Source organism: Lissotriton helveticus, chromosome 5_1, assembly GCF_964261635.1.
Source record: "Lissotriton helveticus chromosome 5_1, aLisHel1.1, whole genome shotgun sequence".
NCBI classification, from domain to species: Eukaryota; Metazoa; Chordata; class Amphibia; order Caudata; family Salamandridae; genus Lissotriton; species Lissotriton helveticus.
In genome coordinates this window covers 143,130,873-143,155,184 of record NC_136065.1, presented here as the reverse complement: position 1 = coordinate 143,155,184, position 24,312 = coordinate 143,130,873, and the positions used below count along the sequence as shown (strand labels likewise).

The 24,312-nt window shown below is 45.5% G+C and overlaps 1 protein-coding gene across 6 annotated transcripts in view; it reads left to right on the top strand.

Annotated features, from left to right (window-relative positions):
* SEC16A (SEC16 homolog A, endoplasmic reticulum export factor) overlaps positions 1–24,312 on the top strand; it is a 421,944-nt gene that overhangs the window by 147,029 nt on the left and 250,603 nt on the right. For all 6 annotated transcript variants that reach the window (XM_078641918.1, XM_078641921.1, XM_078641919.1 and 3 more), the window contains exons 15-17: positions 9,290–9,401; positions 14,173–14,278; positions 14,916–15,056. In XM_078641918.1, the coding sequence (XP_078498044.1) occupies positions 9,290–9,401; positions 14,173–14,278; positions 14,916–15,056 (359 nt within the window). The remainder of the gene's footprint in view (positions 1–9,289; positions 9,402–14,172; positions 14,279–14,915; positions 15,057–24,312) is intronic.

The following is a 24,312-nucleotide window of genomic DNA, read 5'->3' as shown; positions in this document are numbered from 1 at the left end:
CTCCTGTTCCTTTCGTGATGCTAGAGTGGGACTTGAACCTGGTTCTAACCTACCTGTTGTGCGCTCCTTTCGAGCCGCTTCATAACTGTCCTCTCGGTCTTCTTACACTTAAGACTGCTTTCCTGGTTGCCATCACCTCTGCCAGGAGGGTGAGTGAGCTCCAGGCTCTTTCCTCTAAACCTCCTTTCCTTTCTGTCCATCCGGACAAGGTTGTGTTGCGGACAAGACCCTCTTTCCTGCCCAAGGTAGTCACAGCCTTCCACATCGGGCAGTCCAGCGCCTTGCCCACCTTCTTTCCGCCGCCACATCCCTCGAAAGAGGAAGAGGCTCCACCGTCTGGACCCAAAACGTGTGCTCTCATACTATCTGAATCGCACACGCCAGTTCCGGGTGGATGACCAACTCTTTGTTGGTTACGTGGGCGCTAAGAAGGGACGGGTGGTGCACAAGCAGACCATCTCTCGGTGGATCGTGTTGTGCATCCAGGCGTGCTACTCTTTGGCTAAAAAGGAACCTCCTGTTGGGCTGAGGGCCCATTCCACTCGGGCCACGGTAACTACTACTGCCCTGGGCCGAGGAGTCCCCTTGCAGGACATTTGTCAGGCAGCTACGTGGGCCTAGCTGCACACGTTCGCAAGACACTACTGCCTGGACAGCCAAGTCCGGAGGGATGGCTTCTTTGGCCGTTCCGTCCTCCAGGACTTTCTGGTGTGATTATTGGTTCGCAGACCCACCATCGGGGTTGGTATTGCTGGGGTATCTATTCTAAGGTAAGGAATCTATCACTAACGTGTCTCTTTCAGATGCACAAGTTACTACTTGTTTAACGATATAGCTGTAAGAGACATTAGTTAGTGATAGATTCCTTACCGACCCACCCATCCTCCCTGTTCTGCGAACCGATATCTAGGGTTAAGATCATCCCCTTTCAGGGCCCTAGTTTCATGGCACCAGTGTTGGTTTTTATCATGGCTCTGCGTTTCTGGCGCGGAAAAGCTGTGTATAAGAACTGACGTCAGCACACGGAGGCGGCGTCTAAGTACTCCGACGATGTCATCACGGCGCCGACGACGGACGCGGAGCCGCGGACGACGCCTACCGACGCGCATGGGTACTGCTACGCCAAAAAATTCTGGATCGAGTGACGCCTGGGGATATTCTAAGGTAAGGAATCTATCACTAACTAATGTCTCTTACAGATATATCGTTACACAAGTAGTAACTTGTGCATCTCTTCGTAGAGCCATTGAGACCCCCAGCCCCCTATCCAGTTATACATTCCACAATCAGTGTTGTAGTTCAAGATTACCAGTGGGTGAGTCTGCAGAAACTGGGGGCTGGGTGGGGAGGGAGGGTGACCACCCAAAAAAGGGTCACATTGCAACACTGTCATTTGTCCTCACAGTCCCAAAGGAGCGAGTATAAAGGTATAAATAAGTCTTTCAGATCACTGCTGAGACTAAGAAAGCAGAAAGTTTTTTATTTGGCTACCATTTTCGGAGCAGTGCCTCCACTATTGCCTGAGCCCTTTTGGTAGAATATGTTGGCTATGCTTTACCCCCTCTGAAATGCCACTTTTAGGCCGCCTTGGCTACTCACCAAGGAAATTCTAGAAGTCCTGTTGAGTACCTCTTTTTAGATGTCATAAATCCAAACCTTTGCCAGTCCTGTGAAAGGGACCAGGGCTTATCCTCTCTATATTTCCATGAACAGGAGTTGGTCTGTGTGGAATTCCTGAACTTGACATTAAACCCTTTTTGCTCGCCTCATTTGAGAATGAACTGTCGGTAGCGATTCAGAAGAACAATTTTAGTGCCCTATTCCCCGCAAGTCCATAGTTTTCCTCCATGTTATCGTGGGACACAAGCAAGACCAAGCCATGTGTGGCCTTTTAGCCCCGACTGCAGCCCTGTACTGGAAGGCTTGCAGATAAAGACCTACCTGAAAGGTGTTGGGAATAATTGTTGTTCAATTTAACAGAGAAAAAAATACTACTGCATTCAGAAACACAGCAGTCCAGAGTGACAAATAAACCTTTCAAGAGAGAACAATGTTGACACTTGAGAATTCCTAGCATTGTGGTTGACAAACGCGTGAAAATTAAATAGTAAATATTAAAAGGCAAGTACTACCAGATCCCCCCTCAAGTATTTCAAGTCAAGTCAAGTCAAAAAGGCTTTATTTCGATAAAATTTATCATAAAAGCTTTACATTAAAAATAACACAAGAAGACAAATGTGCAAAAAGTTTGTGTGCAAATACTTTAGTAAAATTTAACTATTCACTTAAAAAAGGCTTTTCATAAATTATTTAAAAAAGAATTAAACAGTTAATTTAAGCCTTTTGGCTCTAATAGACCAAGCCCATGCTAAAAACTTGGCTAGAACACAAGCATACAAGGTGCGACTATCAGACATTAATATGCGTAAGGCCTCCACATGACGTCTAGTGCCCAGCTGGCGGCACAAGTGTTTGAGCCATTTCTTCCTAGGCAGGGCATACTCTCCACACTCAAACATAAAGTGCGCCACTGTCTCAGGTCTATTTATACATACTGGACAAAATTCAGTAGTTTGTGCAGGTGATTTCCACCGTGATGAAAAGGCATGCAGGGGGAGAGTTCCAGCTCTAAATTTAAAATAAAGGACCCTATCAAAAGGTTTTTCAATAATGTCCAGGTACAATTCCCGTTTCGGTAGGTCCTTAAATTTCAAAAAATCCTCGGTGAGTCTGCCCAGGGATTCATTAGAGTTCCTTTGTAATGTAACCCAATTCCAATAAAGAGTTTTGAGGGTTGCTTTTGGGGGGGGAAGATCTATCTACCCAGGCTTCCCTCAAGCCCAAATTGGTTAACAAAGACTTCATATCTCTCAGCCATTTGATTTTGTGCCACCCTGGTAGAGACATGATTTCTGAGAGGCCCTGCACGTATTTACCAAGTTCCTGAACTCGCCACAGACGTGCCCATAACAAAAGTGGGCGTAATTTTGCTAGGTCGTCAATGGTACGAGAGCCTAAATCCAACATTAATGGGACCATGGGAGTGCCTTGCGGGAGTGCCATAATTGCCCTGCAAAATTTACTCTCGGACTTGGGCAATTCATTGGTGATAGAAGAACCCCATAGCTCTGCCCCGTAGAGAGCAGAGCTCACCCCTTTGGCTGTATAAATTTCAAGGACAGCAGCTATCGGTCTAGATACACAAGATCGTTGTTCTTTCAGCAGGGCTCCTGTTATTCTCTTGTGATTAAGCAACATCTTGTCAAGGTGTGGGCCCCAGTGCATTTTGTGAGACAAACGAATGCCCAAATAGTCGAAAACTTCTACCCTCCCCAAAGGTTCTGCATTCAGGGTAGGCGGGTGTACTGTTTTCGAAGGTGGGTTCAACACAAGGTATTTTGTCTTGTCAGTGTTGATTACCAGGCCTCGCTTGGAGCAGAAGGATTGGAAGTTGTTTAATAGTCTTTGTAGTCCTATTGGAGTTTTAGATATTAAAAGCGTATCATCCGCAAAGAGGATGGTCGGTATACGCTCTCCAGCCAGGGATGGTTCGTCTGAAGGATGTTTTCGGAGATGCTCGACCACCCCATTTATGTAGAGAGAAAATAGGGTGGGAGCTAGAACACATCCCTGGCGGACTCCTCTCTCAACCGGGATACAGCTGGTTTTTTCGCCTTCTGATCCCCACCTTATCTGAGCAAAACTTTTTTCATGTAGCCTAACAAGTAATGAGAGAACATTGGGTGGCATCCCCATATCATCAAGAACTCTCCAAAGGGTTTCCCTCGGTACTAGGTCAAAGGCAGTCCTTAGATCGATAAACGCGAGGTAAAGACTGCCTTTGCCTATGACCACAACCTTCCAATACACCATCATCAACCTGAAGGCTTGCTCAATTGTGCCTGTTCCCACTCTAAATCCTGCCTGATAGTCTGAAAGGATTTTGTTTTCGTCTATCCAGTCTAAGATTCTGATCAATAGTACCTTACCAACTACTTTTTGGCTAACGTCCAGTAGACTGATAGGTCTATAGTTAGACGGATCTTCCCTGGCACCTTTTTTATAGATGGGAACAACCTCCGCCCCCCTCCAAGATGAAGGAATCGGAGCTCCCCTGCAGATGGCAGTAAGTAAGCAGTCGATAAGTTTGCCCCACCTCGGGATATCTAATCTCAAGAGATCCCCAGGAATGCCATCCGGACCAGCAGCTTTTTGGGGAATGATGGTACTTATGGCATACTCCACTTCCTTTAGTGTGAAATCGAGTCTTTCGAATTGGGGCTCCCCTACCAATGGGCATCTACTCAGGGCCCTTCCCTTCCATTCAACAGCATTAGAGGCATAGATGGCAGTAGCGTCAACTTGACGAGTATATAATTTGGAGAAGTGGCTAACCCATGCCTGACTTGGGATGCTACATGTTATAAGATCACTGTCTGGCTCTGATTGTGTCCCAGAAACATTTTGGATCTTTTTTAGAGCTGGCCTCTTTAAGTACACGCCAGTACTCTTCTTCCCATTCTCTTTTTGCAAGTGTTAGTATTCTCTTGTGATCTTTTCTAGCCAACTGGATTAGGGGTTGAAATGTACTCTTAACAGCCTCTATTAAAAGAGATTTTTCCCGTCTACATGAAGACGTGTACCAGTCATGCTTTCCCCTGGGTTTGTGATTGGGCAGGTTCCTCACTGCGGAGACTTTTACCAAAAATACCTCCCCTATGGATTTTTCGACCGCCTCAAAAATGGGTGTAGCTTTTTCAGCTGATATATCCAAATTGGTAGTATCTAATTCCATTTGTGAGGCCTTTAGTAAATCATTTATGGTGGAGAGTTTAAGCACGTCAGCAGAGATTTTACACCACTTTAGGCGTCTACCGCAGGAGGAAACCATTGTACTATGTGCACATTTGGGTGGGGCCACAATTGTTTTACTTGACCAGGGATTAGATAGAGATAGGGATAGCGAGTTGTGGTCGCTTTCGACAGTAGGTATAACTATCATATCTTGCAACAGTCCCCAAAGTTTTAAATCCAACAGGATATAATCAATCCTTGAGGTTTGATTAACTCGATTGAATGTGGGAGCACCCAGGCGATCTGACAAAGTGCGGCCATTGGTAGCTCTTAGGCCGAACTCTAAAGTCATCGCGTTTAACTGAATAGCATTTCGGGACCATCTTTTTATCGGAGGGATGGTTAGTGGTGGAATACCCCATTTAGTGTCATCCTCATCTAGGTCTGGAATATCAACCATAGGAAGAGGCTCATAGGTACAATTAAAATCGCCCGCTACTAGGGTATGGTCACCTTCAGCATGGTCTCTAAGTTGTGCCTCAAGGTTAGTTATTACCAATGATGCGGCCCCATTTTTAGTGCCTCTAGCATAGACATTATACAGGACAAGGGTTAAGCCCCTACTGGGGTTTCTCAGTATGATTCCAAGTATATCTGAGCTATTAACCTGCTCAGAAGATATGCAGCAGTTAAGAGAAATGCTTACCCAGATAAGGAGCCCCCCCGAGGGTCGTCCCCTCCCCCGTATTGCTTTCTCAGCGGGTATGAAATGAGTTACAAAACCTAACCTATGGAGTGGTTCGACGCTCCAAGTCTCCTGAAACAGGCAAATTTTATGCGCATCGACCAAGTCATTCCATTCTGGCAGACCCAGTTTCCTATGGATCCCTGCAAGGTTCCAGCTAAGGACTTTTATAGCGTCCTTATCAACGTTACAATTATTTTTGGTATTAGTATTAGATTGTATTCCCAGTCCATTATTTTTGTGGTTATGGAAAATTGGCTGGATGTTACTGGGAACTGTGCTGGTTATAGGATTAGAGCACTCGGATTGCGAGCTAACTATCGTGGATGTCACCTCCCCCCTTTTCGGGTCCAAGGATAGGGTGCTGGTTGCTTCAGGAGTAAGTCAGTCTACATCTTCAAGGGCACAAAACCTATTCCAGTGTGCGAACTCGGATAAAAAGGGGTCGGCTACAGGAGGGGCCTGCCAAGGTAGTTGCCATTGGAGGAAACTATGGTGTGGAGCTTGTAAGTGTGCTCTATTGATTGGTAAACCTGACCTCGGGGTATGTTGTCTAGGAGCCAATGTATAGAAGTAAGAAAGGGGGAATGGGTGGATTCCGGTGCTAACTCCGCTGTTGTGTGTGTTGCAGATATAATTCACTACTGCTGGGTTCTTAAAATTAATAGTAATGACATCCCCTGCTATTGTTTTGATGTTCCTACCTATCCACTCTCCTCTTCTGACTGCTAGTATTTCTCCAGTCATGTATGGGGGTAAAGGTCTATTTATCTGTAACCATTGAGCGCATTTATTTCTTAGCTCGGCAATGGATTCCCTTCTTCCTTCCTTCAGCGGTGGTACACCCGTCAAAACCACCACAAAGGGTGATGCTTCTGGTGGTAGATTGAGTGTCCTGAAGCGAGTTGGTTTGGACTTTGCCTCTTTGTTTATAGTAGGTGTAGAGACTGATGTTGTATGTTTCCTGGTGCTTTGTTCGTCCTTGCCTCCCTGTTTAGGAGGTTTGCTTGTGCCAGAAGCCTGCTGGGGCTGTGGGTTAGAGGCAGTAATAGAATTTGAGACAACATTCGAAGCTTTCGTCCCAGTGTGGGTCGGATAATGCGTGGCTGGCGCTGAGTTTACTGGGGCTGGTTTAGATTTAGAAAGAACATCCTTTGCAGGTTTGCTGGATGGTCCCCCCCGAAGACCCCACTTTAGTGCCCTCTTGAGGTATTATGCCCGCATTTCCACTTTGCTTATTTGACCCAAACCCTTTAGTGTTGACTAATGATGTCAGTCTGTCAATTTTTGACATAAGAGGCTTGATGTGTGCTATAATCGTATCTTCAAGATCAGCTTTCAGGTCGGCTACCATGTTTGCCACCCAACAAGGTATACCTGGTGAGGAGTTGGAGGTTGGAGTCACTAAATTATGATTGCGTACATTAGCTTTAGGTTTTTTCTTGCTCTTGTCGATGCTACTCTTTTCCTGCAGTTGGATTATTTGACATTTCAGTATCCCTTGTGGGGCTAAAATCAGGAAGAGTATTATGAAAAGACCCTGAGAGCTCGGTAGAAGGCTGGCCGCACGGGAGCTCAGCAAAAGAGGCAGTGATTCCAGGGCTTAAGTCCAGATCATCAGCAACATCTAGAGATATAGCCAAGGTGTCGACTGCTACCTCCTAAGAATCGTGCACAAGTATTGTTGGGGGTAGAGATAGCCTCCTTTCTGTGCTGGCTATAGCAGAAGATACTGCCCCTATAGTCTGTTGTAACATAATGTCAATTGCAGTAAGGGTGGGGACTGGTTGAAGGTTGGATTCCTTTGATTTGGTTTTCGATCGAAGAACAGGCATTCTTCCAGATTTCAAACCCCTCCTCATACTGTATCAATTGGCCGAGGAAAAGAATATGCAGGTAGAATGGCAAGACCAGTATTGGGGTAGATGCAGAGATGGACAATCGGTAAGGTATAAGGATAGAGAGCACTGTACGGGCAGTAGCTAATTAGCTAGTTACCTGACCGGTGTAAGAGATGTGGCCCGGCCCGGCCTCGTCTGGCCTCTGAGGGCCCGCCCTTTGCCCGGGCTTCGCTCCGGGCGTCCCGCAGAGCGGTCTCTGCTCCTTCTTAAGTAGCCCAAAAGAAGGGCGGTGGGCGGGGCTAGCAGGGGGCGCTGGCCGGATGTTGGTAGGCCACGCAGGGACTCCTGGTAGAGCGAGTCCCTGCCTCGCTTCACCCCTGTCGATGACTCACCACCTCACTGCCCCCAAGGTCCGCCAGGCGCACTCTCCCAACGAGAGAAACACGCAGCGGGTGCGGCAAGAAGCAGCGTCCGTGGCAGAGAGGACAGGCTCAGGGCTCCAGCAACGAAGGATTCCGCAATTAAGTTCAGGTAGGCACTTCTGTGCAAGAGATAGCGTGTTCCCACTTGGTCCCCGGATAGAAGGCTCTTTATCCACTCGCTCTTCCGGGCGGGGGGCGGGGCTAGCAGGGGGCGCTGGCCGGATGTTGGTAGGCCACGCAGGGACTCCTGGTAGAGCGAGTCCCTGCCGCGCTTCACCCCTGTCGATGACTCACCACCTCACTGCCCCCAAGGTCCGCCAGGCGCACTCTCCCAACAAGAGAAACACGCAGCGGCACCCGCGCAGCGGGTGCGGCAAGAAGCAGCGTCCGTGGCAGAGAGGACAGGCTCAGGGCTCCAGCAACGAAGGATTCCGCAATTAAGTTCAGGTAGGCACTTCTGTGCAAGAGATAGCGTGTTCCCCTCAAGTATTTCCCCAAATAGTGGATTTCGTGTTGATCTTTCTGTGACTGAAGAATGCCCACTTCCTCCCTTCCTGTTTGACTGTCTAGTAAGAGTGTCCTCCATGTTCTTTCCCAATCCCACTACAGCCTCAAACTTACTCTTACATTAATAACATTTTCTCAGAAGATGACAGTTTTAGCCAACCGTAAGACCAAATCCTAATGAACCAATGTGTTCTGTCCATGCATACAGCACAAGGACCACTCAAATATCACTTGCATTCTTCAGAGATCTCCCTGTCCAGGAATTGCTGGAAAGTTACATGGATTCACCCACACACATCAATGGGATGTGGAATTGCTCATTTAATGGCAAGCCCGACTAAGTATTCCCCCGAGCAAAGGCAAAAAGCAGTCCATTTGATCAGAGTATTGACACCTCTGCATGTACTAAGCTTTTGATGTTTCTTCCAGTGGTCACCTGTAGTTTTTATTTTATTTCACTCCTGGCTGTGAAATGTACCTTCATTATGGGATCTTAATACACCCAAGACCAAGAAGAAGCACACAAATACCTGACGCTACTTCCCACAGTCTATAGCACTTCCATTCCTTTTTCTGCTATTGGTCACAGCCACCACAAAAATAAACTGCATTTTAAAAGGGGAAACTCGCGAGAGTGGACATTTGTGCAGGATATTGAAAAGCTCTGGGAAACAGTTTGTGGTTTTGCTTATAGATGTCAAATGAAAAGCAGGTTGGGAATGGAAGAGGCGCTGTAGTTTGTCCCATTAACAGTAATGTTATCTTGCTGGGAGAGAAGCACGCAAAGGGAAGGCAATTGAGTCTTTGCAAATGATGGAACTTGAATAGTTTGTTGAAAAGCGTTAATTGGTGTCATTCTTTTGGTTTTTACACCTTTCCCTCCCACCTTATCTCCTCAGACTTGTTTGCTCCTTTTGCTTAAAAATTCTGTTGTTCAGTAGTGCTCTCCATTTTAAACCTGTCCTCCTCCTTTGATCTAGCCTCTCGGGGTCTTCTCGATGCTTCGCATTTCTGCTATTTGATGGCGCAGGTTGGTTTTGGAGTCTACACCAAGAAGACCACAAAGCTGGTCCTTATAGGATCAAATCACAGGTATACTAGTTTTTCCTTATATTTGTGATTTTATTTCTGTGCTAAAGTTGTTTCACTGTGTCAAACTGTTGCTAAAATTTTCATTTTTTTAAAAGAAAACCTAGTGTAATCATTGTTTAAATTTACTTGGTTTCCCCCTCTTACCTTGTATAGCAGACAGGACAGAAGTTTCTTTTATGGTATTGCTCAAGTTTATTCTGTCTCTTACACCCTTCAGTGTATTGAATTGTTTTACTATAAATGAGTGCATCATTTGCATAATGAAATGAAATGAAATACCAGTATTTGTAAAGTGCACAGCTACCTCAGAGGTGGTGGCCCAGCGCTGGGGGCCCTCGGGAAGATTAAGCACGCTATTGCCCAGAGTCACATGGTGCTGGGCTAACCTGCCGCCAGCGCCAGGCATCGAACCGTGATCCCCACCCATAGTCGAGTCAGGCAGCCTGGCCGCTGCGCCACACCTCTTGAACAGCTCAATAATGTTTCTCTATGAGTTATATTTTGCATGATAACATGCTCGCCATATTTTTGAGAGCGGCACTGAAGTTTTGCCAGTGTCGAAGTGGCCAACGGGATATACTTTATGATGTGTACCTTCATATCCTACTTAGGAAGCTTCCTCGTTTAGAATGGCTTTTTAGTATCCTTAGTGGCTTTATTCTAGAAAGCACAATTCAATATGTTTTTTTTCGGCAGCTGAACAATTGCTATTAAGTTAAACCTCCCAAAAATAACATTCTGAGTTTGTCGCACTTCACAGCTGAACATTAAAAGAAATATGAAAATATTGCCTGACTAGTTAGTATGTGCTTCTGCTCGCTACGATTTTCAATTGCATGGGTACCTTGGATAGCACACAGTGCTGCAGATGGTTGTAGACTGCAAGGCTCAAATCTTAACACTAAGAAGTTGACAATGTTTATGAAGGAGGGATCAAAACAGGCAAACTACTTGCGTGGCTTGGTAGGTAGTAAAGAGAGATATAATAAGACCGTCAGAGAATTAAAGACCGATACCAGAGATATGGTGAGAGGGAGTGGTGCAAAAGCAGAGGAATTTGCCAAGCATTGGGAACTCTTCTATGGTTTCCACTTGTGTGTCCCTGAACGGGAAGTACTGGCCTTCGTTAATGAATGTCCCATGAGACTGTCGGGTGGCGCAGGGGTGGGTGTGGGGGGGGCGGGTGGTATAGGAGAGACTGCATGAAAGACTTAGATGCAGATATTACAGTGGAGGAAGTATCTATGGCCATGGGCCAGATGCAATCTGGGAAAGACCAGGGTCGAACAGATTCCTGATTTAAATGTTTAAGAGACTGCGGAGGTGAACGATGGCGCCACTTCATGCAGCATATGTAAGGTCATTCCTAGAGGGGGAACTACCAGACAACATGCGTGCCACAACGATTGTACTGATGCCGAAAGTAGGCAAACTCTCAGATAGATGCAACTCTTACCGACCCATATCACTTTTGAACATGGACATCAAGATTCTGACTACGCTTTTAGTCACCAGACTGAGGGTGGTGGTGACTTAGTACATCCTATCCTGACCAGAATGGGTTTATGTCTGGCCACTCTACGAAGCTAAAAAGACTGCTGCTTAATAATTTGGCGCCAGCCTGAGACTCCCCAGTGGGAAAGGTCTTTGAATTCCATTTCCATGACGCAAATAAGGCCTCTGACTGTTGAATGGGCCTACCTTTTCGGGGTCATGACAAAGCTGGGATTTGGCCTTAAATACATTAGGTGGGGTCAGATTGTTTTACGACCGACCCCAGGCAAGAGTGCAGATTAGCAGCCACACATCGCTGGAGTTTAGCGTCGGAAGGGGCACGCGTCATGGGTCTGCACTCGCCAATGTTGTCTGCTTTGGCTATAGAAGTCCTGGTGGCATGGGTGTGTGTGGATGCACAGGTGCGGGGATGACCCGGCGGCGTTGGTGATTATGATGAATGCATTTCACTATATGCAGACAATATTTGACTATATTTGACCAACGTGGCCCAATCTATTATTATATTATTGTTGTTCATTTGTTAATCACAATGTTCACCTAGCAGGCATCTTGCCGCTATCAGAGTTTATCTAGGATCCTAGACAGGAGTAACTGGTACGGACTCTGCCTTAATTTATTTTCGATTAAGGACCAGTTTTTAGGGCCTTCCTTAAAATGAGTAGATATCTGTTTCTTCTAAGGGAGAGGGGCAGCTTATTCCAGGTTTGTGCGGCCTTGATCTGAAATCCCCCCTCCTACCCTGGTTTTCTTAAACCTGGGTACATGTACTAGGTTGGCTGTGGGTGATCCTCTAGACAGATTGCAGGATATTTTCTGCATATTTGGGGACCATTTTGACTTTGCCATAAATTGGGACAAATCACTGATTTTCACGATGGGTGGAAGGAGATGTACGCCGGGTGAAACACTCACCCTGCCATTACAGATAGAGAAGTCAAAGTTTAAATACCTGGGGATCTGGATAACTAAACATCCAGATTCATACTGCGAGGCAAACCCGTGGAACTCCCACAAACGTTTGGAGCAGGATGTGAAACACTTGCAATCACTACCGCTCTCTAGGTTAGGAAAAGCGGCAATATTTAAAATGGCGGTACTGCCAAGATTTCTGTATATACTCCAGAACAACCCCTATTGGATACCAGAGAGTTGTTTTCACTCGGGTAGATGCACTTGTATGAACACTGCTTTGGGTAGGAAGACAACGTAGGACAGTCATGAGAGTCCTTCAAAGGTCAAAATATGAAGAGGGTATTGCCTTACCAAATGTACCAAGATATTATGAGGCTGCACAGGTAAATGTGGTGAATGATTGGGCATACATAGACTGGGAGGACCCGGCGTTTAAACGAGACCGGGCAGGAATGGGGTCTAAAATCTACCTACACGCACTATACAGGTGGAAAACTAGCAGCCAAAGCGTGCCCCGCAGCGAGGGCAGTAGTGGAAACTTGGAAGAAATTGACAAGGGAAATGGGATGGGGCTGCCAACTGATTCCAAGAACACCACTGTGAAAGGGCTCCTGTCTACAGTCTGTAGGAGCTCTACAAGTGTTTAAGGGTTTTGACGCAACCAGCCTGTCTACATTGACAGATGTATGGGATGCAAACAGGGTAGACATTTTTCTCCTTTCTACAGCAAGAATATCAAATGTCGGAATGACAGTGGCTACACCATGGTCAGATGTGACACGCACTCAGGGATTGTCTATCCTCAGAAGAAGAAACGCAAGAAGATTCCCCTTTAAAAAACAGACTCCTGGATGGGCGGGTGGATAAGAAATCTCTCCGACAAGTGGTACAATGATAAGAAACACGCAGGCCCTCCTGCTGCCAATACAGACTAAATAGGAGCCGGACCCGTGCAAGTTAGATGAGGATGAGTGGCTGGTAGCATGGGAGTTCCCTGGGATGGTGGCACTAAAAGCAAGTTTCAGACTGATCTAGCTCAAGATCATGCACAGGGTATACTACACATGCACCCTGCTCTGCAGGATTAGCAGGACGGGAGGCGCAAGCTGCCTGAGAGGATGTGGCTTAAAGGGCACCTTTATGCACACACTATTGAGCTGCCCCAGCACACAAGCATTCTGGAAAACGGTAGGGAACTTGTTGGAGAAGGCAAGAGTGCCACCCTTGGAACTGCAGCCCAGATTGGTACTGCTGGGCATGTGGGGCCCAGCCGACCATTCATGCTACCTAAAACGTAGTAAACTTAGGTTGTACGGCAGCAAAGTGGGATATTGTACAGAGATGGGGCTCTGGGCTTCTCCCTACACACCAAAACTGAGAATATAATTTTTTAGAATAAAGGGAAAGCAAGTCTACAAAGAAGGCGCATGAGAAAAATATGGGGGAAGGGGGATGGGACACAAAAGTGTGTTAAGAGGGGGACATGGAAGGCAGTATTTTCGGTAAAGGTGGAGGGGAGCCAGAACACTTTCTGCATTAGATTTATAGCAGAGGAGCCGGAATTAACCTGTGATGGAGTGAACGGTACATACTGATAAAGATGCTGTATTAGCAGTGACCAGTGTCTAATCATAGGGAACAGATGGTGGGTGGTTGTCGTACATATAATGTTTACTGTATTTGTTGAAATGGAAAATCTTTAAAAAATATAAATATATGTATGTGTATATGTGTTGACAATGTGGAAAATGCACTTTAACATGAGTCTGAGTGTCACCTGGTTATGCCCTTATTTGACACTGATTGAATGTTGCCAAACTTAAGCTTATGTTCTGAAATAGCAACTCTAGCAGTGCATTGATTGAAAACCAGTATTGTTAACTGTGTGTTAGGCGAGATGTCTCAAATCTACAATAATAATAAGTATATGTTCAGCCACGTAGCACAGCATCTCTTGCCACTGCACACTCTGTGGTTTTGACTTTATATGTCTGATTATGGCAACAAAACAGTTGGACGCTGGGCCTCAAAGTGATTGCAGCTGGTGGCACATAGTGATGCTTATGAAATTAAACAACTTGGCAAATTGGAAAAGGGCAGTACAAAAGCTTGAAGAAGATAGTATTCCATTCAAATTGTTGATAAGAATATAAAACTGCTGGAAAATAAATATGTATAATACCACTGAGGTAGTGAGTAAATTTACCACTCTAACTCGTCATACATTCAAAATATCAAGTGCCTATAAAATAATACGGACTGAGGTAACTTCAGATGAATTTGTTTTTAACATGGCATCAGGTTCTGCTTTTATATTGTTTTTTCTTTTTCTATTGAGTAGTTTGCCGTTTTTAAAGTTTTCTTCCAATGAAGCAATTCATCGAACAGAGGCTTATGAATATGCACAGTCATTAGGCACCCAGCCATGCACGCTTCCTAATTTCCAGGTGAGAATATTGCCTTTGCTGGTGTTAAGCATTTGCTGTCTCATAATCTTTTGTACTGCCAGACACTACTATTAGAGGCATAGAATATGGATGTCACAGCCTAGGCTCATGTGATTCTCTCTTAAACTACACTTCTAATCAGGATCAATTATGAACCATGATAATGTAAAGCCTGCAAATATTTACATTCACAGTGTCCTACAAAGACACTTTGGGCTATTGTCTCCAACTTTATTCTTGTATTTCAGTTACTTTAATTCATCTCATCACTGTAGCTAGTATTTCGCTTTGCACTCCCTTTCTTTTCTACGGAAGGATTTTCATTTTTGTTTGGAGATTTTGCAATAAGCTCCTCTAATTGTGCATCTGCTGGCATACTTTTAAATATGTTAGTGTAGGGACAGGGACATTTCAGTGGACTATTAACTTTTTTACTAAATGTTATGTCATTCTGACTCTAGGCTACTCCTATACACTTTTGTAATAGACCTTTTTTAAAAATGGACACATTTCCAAAATGCTAAACAAACCTGTACATGCTATGATGTCTCCTTGTTCCTCTGAATTTCTAGTAATATGTCTCCAGTGTAACAACTGTAAGCCGTGCGTGATGAAATCTTTCTTTTTCTTTCCACAGGTGTTCAAGTTTATTTATGCCTGCCGATTGGCCGAAGTGGGACTTGCTGCGCAAGCATTTCATTATTGCGAAGTCATCGCCAAAACAATACTGAAACATCCTTCTTACTATTCTGTGGTGCTCATCAGCCAATTAATTGAGGTATTATTGTTACAGTATCATAGCAGCGGAATACTATATCAGTTATATTAAATAATAGCTGGGCCCCATGTAGTCATAGCTGTCAAGGTTTAAGATTGCTATGTGTGACATGTTCATAATTTTAGTGTAATTATGAGTGACATGTCAACGACTGAGACACTTTCTCGTGAGCAAAATCAAGCATGAAGGAAGACTATGGATACATAAATATGAGAAATTACACACATCTGAGCAACGAGAACCCCTTTAAAGTGCTACAAAGCACCAGAATTTGAAGGCCACTAACCTAGTGGCCTTTGTACATGATCGCACTGTTAGGGGAGGGGGAAAGCCTCCGCACATGATAACCTAGGTCACACACAGCCTGGCCAGATGAACATTATTTGAAAAAGACACAAAAGTATAGCATAAAAATCAACAATAGCTCAGCGGCCGGTCGCCCCGGGGTCTGGTGCACCACCCACAATAACATGAGTCAGTTACGCTCTGGCCTCATGGTGGCTGGGTATAATACCAGCAATATTTGTCAGTCGGAGACGTGTTCACTTTAATAATTCCAACTCTTACTGTCATACACTTACTGTTGATTTATGATGCAGATCTCCATGGTGGAAATGGTTACAGCTAAGCACGACTGCTGATGTCGAGCCCAATGGGCTCGCCGTGTGATATGATACCCAGTGGCGTAATGAAACATGAGGGGGTCCCCCTGCGAAGTACATGGAGGGTCTCCCGGCCCACCACCTAGCCGCACCGCCCAAAAATCTGGGCTATTTTGATTTGAAACCTCCAACTTTTAATGAAATGCCTCTATATTGTCTTGCTCAAAGGTCTAATGAGAAAGTGGGAAACACTCTTAATATAAAACTAAGCCATTTGTAACATTGTCAAGAGCAGCTTATTTCACTGAGACAGCAATCAAAACAATTGCAAAGAGCGGTCCTGTTTCTCAGGAACTGCCTATCGCTGAAGAACAAAGAACCACTATATAGGGTCTGGATTAGAATTTATATTGATGGACAATAACTTGAAACTGTCCCAGCAGCTCTACGAAAATGATTGTCCTAATTAATGCCTACTGCTGAGAAAAATACTTGGAGTGTATTTCAAATTTAAGGGAGCCAGGCAGTGTTGTGTTCCATCATTATCGCCCACTTGACCTCAGGATTTTAAGACACTATGCTGGGTTAACATTATTTACATTCTGTTACTCCCTCAGGAATGCCCAAGTTCATTCAACTTACTTCTCGTAAGTTATCTGGTAAATAACGTAGAAGATGGAAATTATTACCTCCCGTGTGAATGATAAATACTTTTCCAAAAAAACATGCATTTGATTATAATGTAGGCCTTATTAAGCTACTTATCTGGTTGTACCATTCTTGATGACATGAAACGAGAATATTTGCGATTTTGACATTAGGCAGTCTACGAAAGAGGAAGTTAGTGCAATCAATAGTGTTTGGTACATCTGAATACTGCCAATTTCTCTTACATGTTAGAGTACATATTAAAATAAATGCCAGACTGCCCACTCCCCATGTCACACACCCACAAAGCTCAAGCTCACATTTGGAAAAGGCTTTGTGGGTTCAACCAAATCTGAATTCTGTGAATTTTGGCCAATTCAGAATTAATCAACCTTTATTTACTAAGAGATATGTGGATGAAGTATATCTGTAGATGTAGGGTTCATTTCTGCATCATGATGCTCTTTCCCTAAGTTAATATTTCACATTGAGGGAATGTGATGTGAGCACACTTGTATTACAAAATGAACTAATGTACAGTGCCTGTAGCATTTCATATAACCTCAAACACTTATGCAGAGTTTAAACATTCTGCTGCTTTGCTATAATTTGATTTTTTGCTGAACTTTGTACACAATATGTATTTTCGATGCTACACGTGCCAACACACATGGTAATTGGGGCCATCATATTTGCAGATGGCGGCACCAGGGACATCCTAAGGATTTTCGGGGCCCTGTGCCAAGCATATTTTGGGGACCCATATAGGGAATAGTCTTGAATTTATGATTCTATTTCAGCTCTTTCATGCCCTCTGTGACCAGGTCATTGACAGAGCTCAGACACACTTGTCCAAATTCTAAATGTGTTTATATGTAATATTCAGGAACAGTGATGAGTGTTTTCAATACTGTAACACAGCACCTGCATGCTAATATTACAAATAATCTCTGTGACACACTCCCCTGTCCCATATGTAAGGTCATGATTTGATCCAAAAGAAACTATTTTAGGGATGATGCATGAAACATAAACACACCATTTATCTACAAAATGTAATAGACACACACAGGGCTTTAAGTGGGATGAAAAAACTGGTGGGGGGTCTCTCAAAGGGGGTGTGGCCAATGTAATTAAGGGCGTGACTTAAACGCATACGCTAAAAATCTATCTTAGCATAGTGTGCCGCCCGACTTTCTATTTTGCTGTTTCTGTCATTGCATCCAGATATATGATACAAGTAACATCATACCTACAGCAAGTCAGGGCTGTTGGCTTTGTCATTGGTTGTTAGTTACATAAGATAAATAAGCAACAACTGTGGCTTGTTGCATATAATTAGGCTGTCCAGAATTCGGTTAAAACCGACTCTGCCCGACAGTACCCTACCGGATGAAAATCAGCTGACCTGGTTTAAACCGAGTGTCACTAATTTTCATTGTTGTTGCACCACTTGGCCACTTGATGGAGCCAAAGCATTGAAACACAAAACTCACAACATCGTCTGGCTGAATCTGCTGCTAGGGGCACAAAGTGCGACGTGGAAGGAAATCTTGGCGAGGAGCAGCTGCATCGCTTGAGTACCGAGGCAGACTCGTGATCTGAGAGCACGCGGGTCGGAGTCTCCAAAGTACCGGGGTAGTAAAAGAGGCCGAGACCAGAGAGGGCAAGAGAAGGTGGGCGCTACACATTTGAGCTCACATACACGGTAACTAGGAAAAAAGTGAGGAGCGGTATTTCAGCTACCCCGAGCTCACCGACAGCCAGAGAAAGCCAGGCGAGGGGGATGCTGCAGCCGTGAGCTCCCAGACAGCCCGGGGAGGGGCCCGGCATCCTCAAACAGTGACCTGGCAGACAGAACAGTTATGGAGCATATAGCACCTCATCAAATTAAAGGAAAAAGAAACAAGGACCTTAATCACTCTATCTTGTAGAGAAATAGCCAATGTATTTGTCACAAAATAGAACAAAAAATTTACTTCAGAAACATGCTGGCTGGCGCTGCCTGAGGCAGCTAATGGAAACTGTGGTAGCATGAGTGGCAAGCGAATGTTACAACACAGGGGACGTAGACTAACAGGCGCTCCGGGGGGGACAAGGGAATGGGGTGAACTGCTACATATTCCTGCCCAGGGAGACACCAGGCCTTCCTTGATGTCTGATAGGAACCTGAAGAGAAGGAGGCTAAGCACTCACATGAGTCTTTAAACTAAGCATGGGCGGCAAATCCGTTACGCCCGCGGATTTTTCGGATTTTTGGTGAATACGCAATCCGTGTATTTTACGTATTTTCCAAAAAATCCGCGGATGTAACGGGTTCAAAAGTTGAACCCCCACCCACGCATGTAATGGCGCCAGCAAGCTGCCAGCGCCGTTGTAAAATAGTTACAAAGTTAGCTTGCACAGGAACCACTAGATAAAACGAAGCAGGTGCTGCTTTATTTTATCTAAGTGCTTCCTGTGCAAGCTAACTTTGTAACTATTTTACAACGGCGCTGGCAGCTTGCTGGCGCCATTGTAAATAGTGACCCCTGCGCCCTTCGGCGCGATTGTATAGTAACACACACATGGTCGCTGTAGACAACTCTCTGGCACTTTAGGCAGCTGTAGTGTAGTAAAAGCACTTTACATTTACCCAACGAGGAAGCACTTACAGATATCAATAAAGCATGTGCCCTAGTTAAAGCTTAAATTCAGTGACTCATTCATCAGCCCAGAAACAATCGTGAGCGTCGTGGAGGCAGGGCAGGTGTGCCTTCTTCCCAAATTTACCGTCGAAAATCAGCTGTGATGCTGGATAGAGGCCTATGCATCCTTGACTTTCACCAGCAAGCAATCCTCGAGCTGTTCCTGTGACCAGGAGCTTATGTCTCTTGATCTGCTGCTCTGATCGGTCTCTGACCTTTTATACACACAAGAGGCATGTGCACTCGCATGGAAGCCCCGTCCGTTTGGCCATGAGTAGGCACATTATGTTCGCACGGGTTTCTGCACGTTCGCGAGCGTTTTGTACAATAAAACCCTCGTGAACTTGCAGAAACCCGTGCGAACACGCAAAAAGAAAATACGCTAGGATCCGCGGATTTTGCGTATTGTCGCAATCCGCAAATACGCAGATCCGCGGATTGCCAATCCGCAAAATCCGCCCATGCTTACTTTAAACAACACCTGACCCCACAACTACTCCACTGCTCGCCACTTGTCTTCCTATTCACTGATCGGAGCCTGTGGTGGCAGAGCACTGCAGGCGCTAGAATCCGGTAAGCATGGGTGGGTTGCTGGTGGTCTGCTTGATTTCCCTGGCTATGTTATTGGGGTGCTTCCTCCTCTGTATCATACCTCTGGCCATCAAACTCTCCGAGGTAAGCGCATTCGTTCAACTTGGAACATATTTAAGAATCCAGGAAGGTGGACATTAACATTTTGTTCTCTGCAGCCTTCAGATTGCATCAGCAGTGGCCTGCCCAGGCTGGCAGTGTGTAAAATCCCATTGTTCAACACCAGGGTCCCTAAGTGGCCGCAGTTAATAAAAACTGTGGTGCAGAATCTACACATCAATTCAAGTGCTAGGTTCCTACAGTTGGCGGTTCTCACTATCCGTGGTATTCGAATTTCTGGTCTGAGTTGGGAACTCCTCCCGTACCATCTTCCTCAGCCAAGAGTCTTGGTGTTACAAGCAAAAGCGACCTCTCTCTGAAGTCCCAGATTGGGGCAGTAGTTCCTACCTGCTTCTTCCAGCTTCGGAAGATCAGGAAAATCAGTAGATTTTTCACCATGGAAGCCCTAATACAGGTTGTTTTATCTCTGGTCATCTCTTATATTGATTATGCCAACTCACTCTATTGCAGGCTTGCGATGTACTTAACAAAAAGATTACAGCTGGTGCAAAACCAGGCAGATAGACTGAACCATCATCAGCTGAGATGGCAACATGCCACTCCTCTAATGAGGAAGCTACACTGACTCCCAGTAACAATGCTGCATTTAAAATCGGTTGTCTCTTCTTTAAATCTCTTTATGGTACTTGACCAGAATTTGTTTCTAACCTTATCCAAAGGTATAGTCCCATCCACAATTTGCTGTCAACCTATCTTAACCTCCTAGCTATCTCTACGTACAAGTGGAAGAGACTAGGTGGCTGTAGATTTGTGGTCTTAGCCCCTCATTCTGAAACTCTCTTCCTTTTAACATCAGATTGTGTACATGCTACTCTCTGTTCAGGAGACTCTTAAAAACCTGATTGTTCTCCTAGGTGTACGAATGACCAGTTAAGCAGCATGCTATTCCTATATTCAGCACCAAGAAACCCTCTGGTGTATGTGCGCTCTATAAATATTTTTAACATAACCATACCACAAGTGAGGGCCTATCTGCAGGAGCAGATATTCCCCTACAATACTAGGGTCCATTCCTTAATGTTGTAAGTTCCAGGGAATCCATAGGAGGTTCCGCAGCACCATGATGGCTTCAATGAACAAAGGAGTGTTTGGTACCAAACTACTCCTTTCAATTAATCCACACTGAAGCCAGTGTGCGATTTAATGTACCCAGGAGGCACATACGAGGTGTCCCCTGAAAACCTACCAAACCTAATGTGGTCTCTTACTGGCTGTAAGCAGAAACCACAAACAGACATGTTTCTGGCCCCCTGGGACCAGAACAAATGCACATCCTGGGCCAGGATGGGCCAGTGCTCAAAGAGGGAAGCTTCAAAGTCCTGCCACCTTTGTAATGTGACCCTGCTCTCTCCCCCCAGCCTCTGCCGCTAGCAGCAAATGGAAGCCCCTGGTTTACACCCCCACTTTTGGGCAGGAAAACCGGTGGGAAAACTTAGAAGAATAGAAGGTGTGACAACCTCTGCCGACTCCACCCCTTAGGTGGGGGAAGCGAGGTGCAGCACATCTTTCAGTCCCTCCCATTTTGAAGATGGAGCGACCCCTCCAATCAGGGCTAGTTCAATGTCCCCTCCCACAGGAGGCTGGCATAATTTATTATGTGTAGTCACCCAAGGTAAGGTGCCCATTTGCCCTACTTTCTACTCCCCTAAAACCCCCCTAAATCTAGTATTTAGGTGGCTCCCCAAAGCCTAGAAAATAGAAGACTGAAGACGACTACTCCTTTGGCCCCAGCCCTACTGGTCTGTCTCCAGGTTCTGCAAACCTGCGACCAGTCTTGCAGCCAGTGACTTCCTAAAACCCTGGGAGGAATGCTTTCTTCAAACAAGCATTGGCATTGCCAATAGGTCTCGCTTGTGGGACCTTATAAGTATTTAGTTTTGCAGCACAATATCCTAAATACTTATAAGGTCCCACAAGCGAGACCTATTGCCTATGCCAATGCTTGTTTATTATTCCTAAGTGAGCCTGCTTTTTAAAAAATATAGCCCTGACCTCTCTGACTGTCTGACGTTGCAGACCCGTTGCAGATGCAATACGGATGATTTGGTGCAGTTTTCAAGGTGATCTGATCTTGTCTGAGAGCACCGAAAAAGTCTGAGAGAAGCCTGAAAGCAGCCTAGCGGTTAAATGGCATTGGAAAAGAATATCTGAAGTTTTATTCAAGCGGCGCTCAAAAGGTATGTTGAAACCGACTGACAAACTGACAACCCGACAGCCAAAAGTATGAAGTCGGTTTGAGGGGCTTTGTTGAGATTACGAAGAAGAACTATGAACTGCGAACTTCGGTGTCAGCTGGCTGTCTGCTGCTTGGTCTGAAGTTGTGCGGAGAAAAGCACTGAGCAGTTGGGTTACGAACTTTGGTGCATTCAAAACACTCAAAGAGTCAAGTGACCACGCTTGCCCTGCAGCGTGTATTAGCATATACAAAGTATGTAAAAACATCTGATGCTCGTATTGATGTCGTTCACGGCGGTTGTGCAGTGGAGCAGTTAAGCTAGAGACGGCTCGCCCACACTACTGGTATCGGAAGGTAGAGGTCGGCCTGTGACCTATGGAGCTCTTGTATGGTGTGTGTGAAAACGGGAGATTTTTCGTTAACCATCAGGGGGTCGATGCTGAACTGAGACAGGAAAAAGTCTGAGAGAATCGGATTGTAAAAAAAAAAAATGCGTGCGCCGGGAAAGGAAGGCAGAAGGCAGAGAAGGGGAGGGGGGGAGGAGAAATGCGACACGGCGGGCAGGGGAGCGGCGAAAATGACTAATTAGGGGAGGAGAAGCCGAGAAGCCGCAGAGCGCACGCTGGGCAAAGCCCTTTGATGTGCTGTGCGGCAAATGGAGGGAGGCTGATGCGCGTTCATGTTTGAACACGTGGTTCACATGAACTGCATGAAAACGCCAGCAAAAAGCTGGTGGTTTCATGATGTTTTCGCCACTTGAATTCTCGGTCCGCTCGATGCGCATTCGCACATCGATAGGTTGCGAGACCTAAAAAGACTCCAATCTCCTGTGGACAGGGGATCTATCCAAGAAGAAACAAGCTCTCAGGATTCTGGATCCAGGTGGATCCATGTCTCCTGCCCCCTCTGCCCGACACCCATGGTCCAAATCGGAGTGGCTCACCTGTGCAGTGAAGTCTCCCCAGCGATCCTGACCTAGTGTCCAGCATTGGCTGACCTCTCCAGTTCTCCACGGCGGCACCTGTGGTGTGAATCTACAGGCTCGCCCCGACTGCAACTGGCTCCAGTAAGAAAACTCAGATGTCGAAAGGCACCCCTGCACCCTAAGGCTCTGGGCCTTGGTGAGCTTAGCTGACTGTGCCCCTACGACTCCCTTCATCTCTACTTACCTTGGCTGTCGTTGGGCTCCTCCGATGCCACACTTGCAGCCTGTTTGCCAAACGAAGAATCCCCATAGAAAAGCATTGGGCGCCTGATGCTGATTTCGCACGGTGCACCGGCTGCCCCTGTGCCGCCGCCGCTGCTGGTGGTGATTGTATGTTTGGTGCTGCTTTGTGTCCCCTCCCCCCCCCCCCCCCACCACCCCCACGATGGTACTAACCCTCAAAGCTTGGCCCCTGCAACCTATTTACCTACCTGCAAGCAATGTGGTTCCAGGCACCACCAGTGTCTATTGGAAAGCATTGGGCCAAACCCCAATTTTGACCTCTGCTACTGGCTGCCCCTGTGCCGCTGGTGGTGCAGGTTTGGTGCTCACCTGGTCATTGGCCCTTGCTGACTTTTGGTTCCGAAGACTAGGGGATTGTAAGTACATTACTGGGCTGTGATATTGTTTTCCCCATAGGAGAACATTGAACCGTTCTAAAAATTTCGAAGTATCGATATTTCACAGTGAATAGCATTTGTACTTATTGCGAAGATCTTGGTCTTAAAATAAAATACAAAGTCTCTAACTCTGTACTTAGTATTGCCTAGTGTTGTCTGGTCCGTATGTTGTCTTAGCGCCAGGATGCCCGTAGAGGTACAGTGCGCTCTACAAATGGCAAAAATAAATAACATTTATTTTTCTAAATTTGGCCTGAATCTCCTCCTTGGGTCTTCTGTCCATTATTGATCACTGTTGTGCAATATATGTCTTACATTCCTCTGTGTTAGGCGTAAGGCTGCTCGCCACACTATCACTAATAGAGCACTTTGGATTTTACATTGAGCCCTGTGCACTTTTGGGGAAACCCTGGACTTTGTGCACGGTATAACCATTTAGTGGTAATACCGCATACAGAGCCAGCCTACTAAAGGCGGCCTCTCCCCATAATGTTGCCTCCCACCTGCAGACTGCGGCGGACCTTCTGCATTCGTTGGGGTTCAATATAAATATGCCAAAGTGTTCTGCTTTAGACTTGAAACAATAGGAGATGCACCTTTAAATGACACGTACAAAATCAACTTGGCACTCTCAAAATGAGGCATGTAAAGTGATCCAGGTCCTTTTAAAATGAAATGCATATATTTAATAGTACCACACTTTTAAAAGGAAGACAGAGTAGATGTTCAACAAGACAACTTTCCAGATGTCAAATGAAAGGAACCAAATATAAAGAGCATGTATACACAGCATAATAACATATGAAATATATATACAGAGCAATGAA